Source organism: Pleuronectes platessa, chromosome 5, assembly GCF_947347685.1.
Source record: "Pleuronectes platessa chromosome 5, fPlePla1.1, whole genome shotgun sequence".
NCBI lineage: Eukaryota > Metazoa > Chordata > Actinopteri > Pleuronectiformes > Pleuronectidae > Pleuronectes > Pleuronectes platessa.
Window position 1 is genome coordinate 23,076,767 of NC_070630.1, and position 12,282 is coordinate 23,089,048.

Sequence of the window (12,282 nt, forward strand, 5' to 3'; positions counted from 1 at the left end):
AAGCTAATGAATGAATGAGCACAACAACTTGCTAAAATATTCTTAGCAGGGCTGCAGTTGAGTTGGATGATAATTCTGTGCGAGTTTGTCACAAGTGTCTCTTTCCAAACTACTTGTAGTTGTATTTGTTCTGACTGTAAGAATAAAATTGAGAGCAGTTATAACAATCAGTGCATAGTGAGAAGAGGCTACACTACAGCTACTTCAGTGGGTTTTCTTCTTTCCTCCAGGTGAACACAAACGAGCACGAGCAGCATAGTTATCCCAATATGTCCAACACTTTCATACAGCTGGATTTCATCATGTGGATTATAATATAAAAGTTAAATTAAATATTATGATTTATTTATAATTCATACTGACACACCTGTTGGCATAGGCACAGATGTTGTCGACCAGAGGGCAGTTCTTTAACATGGCCTCCACCTTCCCCAAGGAGACGTACTCTCCTGCCTGCAGCTTCACCAAGTCTTTTTTACGATCTGGAAACAGAACAGAGAGACCTACTTGTAACAACACGTGTATCTACAAATGCACACATACAAGTGTGGATATGTGTGTCTATCTTTGAAAGAAGGGAGAAAGCCTGGGAATAGGAGGGGGGGGGGGGGGGGAGTTGAGTGTTGTGTCTGAACTGATGTAAAACAGCAGTGTGGAGTGATTCTAGGAAGTAAAAGGTTTCCTGCCAGGCTGATGGATGGAAACAGAGGTTGTTTGTGATTTTAATGTCGCAGCATGCACACCATGATGAGTTTTCTCAGATTGATTATCTGCGCCCATCAAACCATGTGTTCATAATCCAAACAACTACGTAACTAGCAATTTATCCATTCGATTCCTCACCTATTATCTTGAGGCACCCATCTTTGTGAAACTCTCCGATGTCTCCTGTGCAGAACCAGCGCTGACCGCTCTCGTCTACAAAGAAGTCCTGGTTTTTGTCCTCGCTCTTGTAGTATCCCATGGTTACGTTTGGTCCACCGATCAGAATCTCTCCTCGAGGATGTGGCTTGTCTGTACTATGGTAACCACCTGAAAGCACGGGGTTAACGTCAGGTGGATGCAATGCAAATACAAAAAAGTGCAATAAAACAACCACTCAATTCTCTTGACTTGTAGATAAAAACATGACAGCTTGTTTACTCCAAATTCTGTTTCTACTCTGCAAGCAATAAACTCAGCTTGATAAGCATCCAGATATAACAGAGTGCAATAAAAATGAGTTATGATCTCAAAGATGGAGGTGTGCAGGAGTAGAGAGGAAAGTGGTCTGTTTTCCCTACAAGGTCATGAAGAAGCTACAGTGACAACTCCTGAAATACTCATGGTCTGAGTGACCTGGCTGATGTGGAAATGAATGGGTTAAGTGTTTGCATGAAAATGACAAACAAGACAGAAAAGCAACAAGGACTGAATATTTTTCTGTGAATCCATTAGACAGTGTGTATTTAATCATATTTATCTGTGTGTATGTGTGTGTGTGTGTGTGTGTGAGTGTGATGAAGTGTGTGTGTAGCTGGGAGGGGCCCAGTGCCACTCACCCTCCACCCAGTCTTTGAGCTTTATCTCACAGCAAACCAGCGGCCCGCCCACTCTCCCAGTGCTGTAATCCCACACTGAAACAGACAACACACACACCCACACAGGATCAGGGAGCACGCTAGCATCAAGGCACGACATCCATTACCATAGCAACATGACCTCACTTGTTCCCTCGCCATGGAAACCCCATCCCAAAGGACTATCCACCAAACAGTGTTTTCCTGCCTCATCTGACTGCAGTGGAGAGCGGCGGGCCACTCTGTTGGTTTAGTCTGCCTGGGAAACGCTGGGAGGATTTCTCAAATGTGTCGGTTATGAAAGCCAGAGGATCAGCTGCATAGTTCAAAATATATGAGCTCGTTTTTAATGCACACTGTCCAGAGATAAAAAAAATGATTGCCCTGTTTCAGAGAAACTTGAAGGAACACTTGCATTTTGTGAGGGTGACCTTCTTTAGTGTTATTTTGCATAACAAGGGCATTTTCACAACAGGCTAAAAAAAAAAAACTGGATCCTCACTGTACAACGACTTGTTGTCCATGTTTATTTTTCCAAACCACTGCATCCTTCATTTCAAAACATTTCACCTACTCTCCACTCTGTTTACTACAACCAACACCCAATATATATTCTCATTATTTCCCTCCCTTCAATTTCCCCCTACTGTAAAATACCCTCCTCCATGTCTTACAGTTGTTATCTCTGCTCACAGGATGTGTAAACAGCATTATTTTCCACTTAAAGCCTCATAAAATCCATCCAGTGATAGTTGAAATGTGGTGGACCAACTTAGACATAAAACACTGTTTTTATCTTGATCAAGGACATAAACACGGGACATCAACACAATTGGCCCTTTTTTGAATTACAATACTCCAGCACATGTAAACTCACTTTACATTCTCTGGGCCTCGTCTACTTGCATGTTTTTAAGTATATTCTCGAGAATAAACTAAATCAGTCACATTGATTTGTTGCCCAGTGAGATAAAAAAAAAACAACGTTGACCTTTGCACTTTATTATCGAGAAACAAAAAGGTCAGCTCAAAGAACAGAGTTCTGTGTGAAATTTAATGATATTTTATCTGGATGTTATTGTCGATTATTGTTGCCTATTGATTTGATTACTAGATGTTAATTGGTGCTAGTTGTACTGCTTTTTTCTGCTTACGTTCGCTGATGGTTCCAGCGCCGCATGTCTCCGTCAGGCCGTATCCCTGACCCACTGGGCAGCACAAACACACATTCATGAAGCGCTGTGTGGCTGCGGAGAGCGGCGCTCCTCCTGATAGCAAGACCCGCGTCCGACCTCCCAGCAGAGAGCGAACTTTCCTGAACACCAACCTGGATGGATGAATAAACGAGGGAGGATGATATGTGCATTTGAAGAATAAAAAAAACTGATCTTCTACTGGTTTAAGGACGTCTATGACCTATACCAACTCTCAAAAGGCTCTCTCAGCATCTGTATCATCTCTCTACCTACTTGTCACATAGAGGTGTGCTGTATCCTTCACTGAGCTTCTCCAGCTTGTAGTTGTACGCCAGAGTGAAGAGTGTTCGCTGGATACAGTTCATCTCCTCGACCTTGGTCATCACACTTTTATAGATGCGATCCATGATCTCCTGGACTCGGGAAGGGGACAGGGACGGAGGGGAGATACAGAGAGAGATACACGTCAACAGATACGTATGTACCGAGATGAGAATGAATAAATAATAGAAAACTATAAAAAAAAGAAAAAAAAGGCAAGACTTATGCAGAGGAAGACAAGAGGAGATAAGAGGAGAAAGAAGGATGAAGAGATTAATTGTTTTTTAATGTCTTGTGTGCCGGATATAAACATTTTAAAGGGATCAGAGTTCATAAAGAACAGAATGTTTAAAGAACAGAACAAGCACATCGTAAAATCACAAGCCCAACATGTCCATACAACAAGTCCAGAGGAACAAATTAGCACAATGTGAAGCGCATGCATTGGGTTGCATAACAGTGTAACATCCCCCAATGCATTAATCACAACAAGTGACCTACAAAACCAGAGGAAATCGAAAGGATTCCACAAAAGTGAAACTCTGGGTCGGTTAAATAAATAATAATTTTTTATTTTGTATAGGCTGGTGAATGTGAGTGAAAGTCAACTAAAAGAGACTAAAAGTTGGCATGGTATTTGGTATTTATGATGGGCAGGGGATTATAGGTTGGACCTTATAAAAGTGTTAACAAAGTGTTTAAAGGTTTGAGTGTGTGGCTCAGCTTTCCAAGTCAGGGATACACTTGATGAAATGGGCTGAGCTGGTGATAGTAAGAGGATGGTGCAGGGCAGTCAATAAAAGCAGTTGGTATTATTTTGTTCCCTCTCAGGATTCCTTCTGTCAAAGGAACATAAGTGAAGACAAATGAAACCCGAATATCGAGAACACTTCATCTTCCAAAGCAGAGTTGGACTCGGTTTAATGAACAAGGCACAAAGAACCAAAACCAATAAAAACCAGCTGGTCCCTGAGGGTGTGGGTGTGTGTCTGTGTGTGTAGCTAATGCAGTGAGAGAGGAAGTCGAAACAGGATTCATGCACCAGCCAGTTGTCATATCACAGCAAACAATTTGTATGTGTGTTAGTGTGCGTGTGTACTGTGTGTGTCGTGGGGATAACCACATGGGGCTTTCTCACGTTCTGTTTACAGCTGTGAATGGTTCCAGACACTGGGGCCCGCTGACCTTTACAATACGACCACTGGGAGATGCTGAAGACTGGCTGATGTAAATTCTTTCTAACTTGGGCAATGGAATTATAATGTCGCATTAACAACCTTTAAGTCATTTAAAATGTCTTTATTGTAATAGTTGAAATTTCTCAATTTTCTTTCTCTTTGATTTAAAGGTGGAACCAGCGTCAAAAGAGAATCTTCAGGGATTCATGGTTTATATGAGGCTTGAGTTTGAAAAAGTAAGACATGATATATATGATATGTGATAAAGCTTGAGAATAGTGAAGATTATAACTTTAATAACTTTATTCAGAAAACCCATTATGATGGAGTTAAATGCTTAAAGCAGTTCCATACCAGCTACTGTAAATTAGCAGCATGCAAAAAGTAGAACTACTTCTTATTATTTGTTATAACCCTTTGCGAAAGGTTAAATAAAGTGATATGAAGTGTAGACAACTTGTGAGTGATTGCAGTCAGCAACCGAAATAGCACTAGAGGACTAGCTACTGTAAATCACATTAAAAGTATAACAAGGATTCCTGATTTGCAAAGGAATAAACACTTTCACTATATAAAGTTGATATGTTGAACTTTTTAGCAAACAGTTCAATAATGAATTACACATACTGCGTATGCATTTAAGGCTTAATTAACTTTTTTAATGTGGTAAATGTTGCACTGTCAGCTGACTTTGTAAATCTGCTGTTTGGTTCTGGGCAGGTAGAGTGTTTCCATTTTTTAGAGCTAACTGAAAACAGTTGCCTGCTGCTAGAAATAAGAATAATCAGACTATCAAGACTGAACCAAAAGGTGTCTTATCACTGTGAGCGAAGCCTTTCATATCGACAAGTTATTTGATGGCTTATTTGTATTAAAATATAATTTATAGCAGCTTTAATCGTTTTTATTTTTGAGTGAAATCCATCTAAATATGTTGATTGCTGCTTGGAAACCATACGAGATGAAATTCTTGGAAACATGCTGACGACAGATTTTCACTTTCAGCACTGCATGCCCCGCTTTTTGTTTCCTTAAACTGTAAACTCCTTCTAAAACTAATAAAGCATTCAAGCAGAGTGTAACACCCGCTCTGCTCTTTCACTGACAAAATAAATACTCGCTATGTTAGGTTTTGAGTAAAGCCCTTTGTGGCGTCATTACTGCTGAAGATGATTAATCTCTAAAATATACCTTACAAATAAGCAGGACTGGCCAACATCAAATGTGCCACTTAAGCCCCTGGGTGTTTAACAATTGTAAGAGATAAACAATCCATTGGGAGCTAGAAGGAGTCAGTCCAGAGACAGATGTTTTACTCCACAGCTGGACTATGAACTAAGAGAATAAATCTATCCTGCTCCCGATCATGGCCAAACTCATGCTGCCAGCTATATTTGAAAAAACTAAAAGAGTGACTCAACTAGGGATAACGCAAATGCGAAAAGGCTTCTCAGACATTACTGACATACCGGAACAGCTGCCATCAGAGTGGGCTGCAGGACGCTGGTGTCTCCCTTGCTTCCTTTCTTGATCTTTGTTGACTTTGTGTGGGAAAAAGAAAAAAGAAAAAAATCACAATAATGGTATCACAAGCTTAATTTGTAGCTTTGCATCTAAACTAGACATGCACTTTCCACTGGTTCATGCTCAACATTGTATTACGAGCAATAACATTTTTATAGCAATATTTTAGTATCCATAACAAAATATAACATGTTTTTGTAGTTTTCTTCAAAACACTTTTTTCATTAATATAAACAAAATAAGCTACATCTTTCAAACATGTCAGCATTTAGCCCCGTCTTAAAGTAAAGATTCAATACTTTGGGAAATGTGCTTGATACAAATCTTATGGTATAAACGTTTTTATACCTTGGTTTTTTGCAGGTTTCAGCAAAAAGATGCTCATTCCTGAGCTTTAGAGATACGAATAGGTGGATTTCTTTACTTTTGGACAGAGACAGTCTAGTCGTTTCCAGGCTTTATGCTAAATGAAGCTAACAAGTGGCTGGCTTCAGCTACATACAGTATTAAGTGTACAGTATAGACTGTATATAAATATGGACGACATATCTCCATTTCTTTTCATTGCACACAAACTAAACGGAAATACCCTGAATACAGGTGCTGCCATCTTGCTTTCGACCATCTATGAGAAAAATGTTGTGTGCTTTTTTTTACAAATTTGGTCCATGTCCTTTCAACTAACATGGAGGTGGAGTTTATGATGACCTATACTACAGCCAGCCACCAGGAGGCAATCAGGGTGATTTGGTTCATGTCGTCCATCTTTATATACAGTCTGTTGTGTACAGACCAAAATATGCAAAGTTATGGTTTGAAATAGCTTTACTTCATCTCTGCATCCCCAAATCAACAAACACAATGTAGTAGATTCAGCTAAAGTAATGAGACACGAAGAAGAAAAGGGTTCATGAATATATTGTGTACTTTAAATATAACATGATATGAACAGTGCTGCTGTAGTGTTTCTTTACCTGGTCGGCAAGAGTCTGAGGCGAGGAGTAGCCGATCCTACAGCCATGAGCAATACATACGAGCTCTGCGCTGAGCTCCAGAACATGGGCAAGAGGCAGGTAGCCAATGTAGGTGTCTTCCTCACTGCAAACAGCAAAACAGCCATTAAAATAGCTTGTGCCATCTAACTCAAGCGTAAACTCGATCCATGTTGCTCAAGCTGAATAAATGTAGGTCATACATATACAATCTGCTTTATAAATCAGTTTTATACAAACTTTTCTGAGCTTGGGAATAATAAATCTTTAGATAATAAATGCTGTGCATCAGAGATATTATCTTTAAAAAACAGAAACATATTTTTTCTTTTGCTTGGACTGGCTACATGTTTACGTTATGTTAGCACAAGTACTTCTGGATCCTTGGATTATGAGAGAAACACATTTCATATAAGATGTTTTAAATTCAAGGCACACATGCTGAGGAAGTTTACATAACCTTATTAATACACTTAATACACACAGGAAAGCCATTATTTTTAATAAGATGTCTGATTGTGATGATAACATCCACAGCCCCTCCGACCTCCATCCTTCTCACAGGATGGGAGGAAGTCCCATCCTCCCAGTCTTTTCCTGCGCTCTGACTCAGCTCCCTCTCCTCTGCATTTCCTCTAACCCCTTCCTCATTCCCCAGTGACAAGGGTCGCTTTTTTATTTTTATGTAAATACTTCTGCTGCATGATGGCGCTGAACTGGCTGACTACTACTTGTGCACGTGCTCAGTGGACACGGAAGCCCTGAACAAGAAGTAAGCAAAGAAGAGCATTTGGCATTTTTTCCTTAAACAAAGACCCATCACACAATCTCAAAGCCAACAGCATACATCCAGTGACAGTGGAGATTAGCCGAATGGGAGAAACAGCAGATAAGAGGAAGTTATTGTCATCCTTGTGCTGATATAATGCAATTTACGTAGCTTGTCTCTTCTTGAGATACTGAGGAGACTGTCAGGGTTACCCTGCTCAAAAGGCATAAAAATGCACTTGTGTATAATTATGGTAATAACAACACCACCAGCAATCAGTACCTCCAAACAGCACCCCCCCCCCCAAGATGCTGTTACTTTTTACAAGGAAGGGGTGTTTTCATCTGCGTGTGCAGAGCTGTAAAGTAACTAATTACATTTACTCACGTTACTGTAATTGAGTAGTTTTTTTTGTGTACTTTGTAATTTTTTGAGTAGTTCTTGAAATGGGTAATTTTACTTTTACTTAAGTAGATTTTGACTGAAGTATTGTACTTCGCTACATTGGAAATTACATCCGTTACTGAGTAAAAAAAAAAAACATAGTTCAAGGCGCAAGGCAATTCTCACCGCAGTGGTAGATGCTGCATAGAGTGGATGATGTTCCCTAACGTGCATGTTCAACATGTGAAAACTGAATGTAATGCTCACTGTTCGCGATAAATATGCGCGACATGCACAACACTGCACAGGGAGCCACTGCAGAGCGGCTGAAGAGCTACCCGCGGCTGAAGAGCCAGCCACGGGTTGTCGACCCCTGGCTACGGCGAAAGAGCGATTTGTTTACTGCTCTGCCGTTAAAGACATGCGGACGTCAACACATTAGTTCGGCTATAATATTAGTTCCGCCTCGCATTTTCTCCTCCCGGTCGCGCGCCCCACCTTTTATGCCTCCGCGCCACATCGGTGAGGTGCACCACACAGTTTGAGAATCACTGCGCTACACAGGGCCGGCCCTAGCACATTGGGCGCTCTATGCAAACTTCTTAAATGTTGTGTTGACATTTTAAATGTTTAATGTTTGACATGTTTAATGTCATTGCACTTATATTTGTATAATTTATTTATTTTTGCACTGTATAGTAGCGGCCCCCATCAAGTTGTTGGAAGTAACTAAGTAACTTTTACTTAATGTACATTTTAAATGAACTACCTTTTTACTTTTAATTGAGTAGATTTTTAGATGGGTACTTTTACTTGTACTTAAGTAAATTTTCATCAAAGTAAAGGTACTTTTACTTGTGTACAATATTGCAGTACTTTTTACACCTCTGTGCGTGTGTTTGTTAGCAGGATTACGCAAAAACTACTTCAGCGATTTCCAGGACATTTTGTGGAGGGGTGATACGTGACCCAGGGAAGAAGACATTACATGTTGTGGCAAGTCCAACATTTATTTTCACTTTCTTTGACATTGTGGGATAATCTGCTTTCAACATTTTCTTTGATGCAAATGTCTATGTAGTTTTTTTTATTTTGGTTTAATTGGGGACCATTGGGCCATGGCGGAGTGTGCGCTGTAGTGAGTGCCATTACCTCCACCAAGGAGGTTAAGTTTTCATCTTCATTCGACTGGTAGTTATCTTCATGGCACAAATTGGACCTTTGCACCGGATTGCTATTGTAGTTGGATATGTGCTTCATGCAAACAGTCTTACTATAAAAGTAGGAATAAGTAGTCAAACGTTCTTTGCACACATAACATGACATAAAGTGTGACACACAACATGCTTAATGGTCCCTACCACAGATTAGGTATGACCGCCGCCATCCCTGCGAGCCCAGCGATAATGTTGCTATGGGAGATCATGACGCCCTTCGGTCTGCCCGTGGATCCGCTGGTGTACATGATGACTGCAATGTCTGTAGGCAGCGGCCGCTTACGCTCACGTGCGGCTGTGACGGGATGAGAGAGAACACACAGGCCATGTGAGCTGAATATGACAGAACCGCATTTAACATGACTGTGATTTGTGTAATCTGTTGTTTTTATATATAAACTGACTACACCACACATACAGGTTCCTGATTAGGACTTAGCATTATCGTCATTGTGAACAACCTAAACAAAACCTTAACCCTAACATAGACAAGGAGCAATTCATAGCTAACCCTAAAATTAACCTAACAATTTACATCTTACCCCTAACCTTAACCTCAGAAATTATGTTTTGTACACTGGTTATACATACATAGAATTTAATAAAATATAGGAGCAACATTATGGCATGGTAGTGGTCTTTCTTTCCATGTCTATGTGGGTGCTGTCTAGGTACTGCAGCTTCCTCCACAGTCCAAAGACATGCAGATTAGGGTTAAGTAAATTGAAGACTCTAAATTGACCCCATGTGTGAGTGTACATGGTGGTTTGTCTCTGTATGTCAGAGTGGACCAAGCCTGTCGCTCAATGTAAGCTGGGATTGTTTTTTCAAGAACTACACACAGAAACCTGATTATTTGGGACCACTGTAATCAGTAATCCAGGCCTGGCTGTCAGCTTAGTGTGTCTGTGTGTGTTTGTTTTCTATGGACTTCACAGTCACATTGTTGGCCAAAATCATCTATTATATTGTATCCCTGTTTGTTTAAAAAAAAAAACTAATGCGTGACTAAAAGGCAGTTAGTGCAAGTTCAGACATACTTTATCAATGTGAGATAAAAATACAGCCCTCTCATTCATTTGAATTGAACCAGTTCCATTCAATTGCAGATGGGTGAATCTGAACACTTGACATGAAGTAGCTTCATGAGTAAGAGTGAAAGAAGTTTTTGCGTACAGCTGTTGTTATTAAACTCTGCATTTTACATTGAGAGGGTAAAGTTGGTCTCATCACCAACTGTGAGCAGCACTGTGATAGGTTATATTTTCCTCCTGCCTCCTACTGTCTGAATAAATAAGTAAAGTTCCAAACAGTTTAAAGGTGGAAACAAAAGCAGTTGGTGGTTTGCTAGTCTAGCAGCAGAGTACCCCTCATGTGGGGGGGATGAGAGTCTGCTCTTGTTTTCCACTCGGTCTAGCATCGTGTGGAGCAAAAGCAGAACTAAGACGTCTGAGCACAGCAGGCCACCAAAGAGAGGATGAAGGGAGCCATGAAGAAGAGGACGGGACTGTAAATGACAGAGTCACAAGGGGAGGGCCTCACTTCTTTCTCTTTCATCTTCCTCGGATCCGAGGAGTGTAGGAGTGTGTTCTTCGAGAGCTGATGTCATGTGAAGTTAACATAATTATGTGTAAACATGACCCTTCCCTATATCCCCCTGCTCCATCCTCCCTTTCTAGACCTACTTCCTTCCCTCTTTATCTGCACATGAAACTGCCAACTTCTCTTGTTTTGGGTCGGTCAGTTCAAGGGGCGAGGATAATAAAGACGGGAGGTGGGGGTGGCTCCATCCAATGCACAGAGTGAATAAGCATCGTATTAACCTTAATATAACACAGATGTTAGTGCTTCCACATTCACATGACCTAATGGCCCTGATACCAATCTGCCCCAACCTCCGACCCTGAGAGGAACAACCATGACCACCCCATTTAGAGTGGGGCTAGATGCAATGAGTGGAGCAGATTGGACATGGGGGGTATTGTGCATTTTATGGCTAAGGCAAGTTTATTTTCAGACCTGAAGGCATTTTAGATTTGACCCCTTACTTGGCAAAAGTTGAATTAATCAAATTTCCTGTCTGTGCAGTAATAAATGTGTTATAAATCAATTATGATTTCATTATACGCTCATGTCACATAAAACCAAAACGTCACCCCATCTCCTAGCCCAACCTACAATGCCCCTATCAGTTGAGTATTCTCATGTATGAGCTTTCCAATCCTACGTCACTCCTGATCGAAGGGCAGTGGTTTTGTACTTGCAGCTCACAGTGCTCCCCTGTTTGAAGCCCCAATGGATAAGCTCAGAGTATCTCTGTGAGCCTTCTGGAGGGGTGATCCATGGAGGCTTTTATCCTACTGCCTTTACCCTCAATCAGAAGAGCCTGGCAGCTCAGGGCTGTGAGTCAGAATAGAAACAACGAACTATGGCTAAAGTTTCAAAAGTTGTAGCTATCTTTACACCTACAAATAAACATAACCCCACTAGGTGGAGTCAGGAGCTACTCTGGCAAAATTCATGCTCCAAGCAGATATTTGTTATGAAGCTGACGCAGCTATCAGAAAACATGAATCTTCATTATAAAAGAAATGCAATTTGAAAAAACCTATTCATGATTATAACAGACCATGAAAGGGGTAAAAGGTCAGATACAAATTGTCTCCGTGTCTGAAATAAAAACCTGTGGGTATTTAGATTACATGCTAAAACCTTTATGCTGTAGTCATAAAAGTGATTTTCCTAACTGCTGCTTTAACTATGAAACATATGGATGAAGCATTACAAACCGCCAGGAGGGATTTAAAGGTCAACACTCGAGTGCTTCTCTCAGGTTTCTGAGTGGGTTTCATCGAAAATGGTTACGTGGCTTGTTTAAAAGCAATATCTTAAAGGTCATAATTAAATTGGGATCATTTTTCATTTGCCTCACCTCAATTCAATAGTTTTGCCTGTAGAGAAATACCTATATCGTTTTTCTATATTGTTTAAGAATAGAAAATACAATAGCAATAAACAAAGGATGCTATGTAAGTAAAAATTGTAGTTTTAATCTATCACCCTGCACAGCACAATCACGATAATTAAAATAACTGCTACAAGTCAAAGCCAATAGTGGGACTCTTTGTCCCTAGTATGATAA

The 12,282-nt window shown here is 40.4% G+C and overlaps 1 protein-coding gene and 1 long non-coding RNA gene across 4 annotated transcripts in view; one reads left to right on the top strand and one right to left on the bottom strand.

The window, feature by feature from the left end:
• Positions 1 to 12,282, bottom strand: part of acsl3a (acyl-CoA synthetase long chain family member 3a) — a 33,393-nt gene that overhangs the window by 4,110 nt on the left and 17,001 nt on the right. For all 3 annotated transcript variants that reach the window (XM_053423703.1, XM_053423701.1, XM_053423702.1), the window contains exons 6-13: positions 9,285 to 9,435; positions 6,753 to 6,876; positions 5,724 to 5,795; positions 3,029 to 3,168; positions 2,714 to 2,886; positions 1,542 to 1,616; positions 844 to 1,032; positions 368 to 482 (exon numbers count right to left, since the gene is read on the bottom strand). In XM_053423703.1, the coding sequence (XP_053279678.1) occupies positions 368 to 482; positions 844 to 1,032; positions 1,542 to 1,616; positions 2,714 to 2,886; positions 3,029 to 3,168; positions 5,724 to 5,795; positions 6,753 to 6,876; positions 9,285 to 9,435 (1,039 nt within the window). The remainder of the gene's footprint in view (positions 1 to 367; positions 483 to 843; positions 1,033 to 1,541; positions 1,617 to 2,713; positions 2,887 to 3,028; positions 3,169 to 5,723; positions 5,796 to 6,752; positions 6,877 to 9,284; positions 9,436 to 12,282) is intronic.
• LOC128440862 (uncharacterized) lies at positions 4,127 to 8,919 on the top strand. Its single transcript, XR_008338588.1, has 3 exons — positions 4,127 to 4,303; positions 4,425 to 4,490; positions 8,830 to 8,919. It is a non-coding gene; the product is annotated as an uncharacterized LOC128440862 (long non-coding RNA).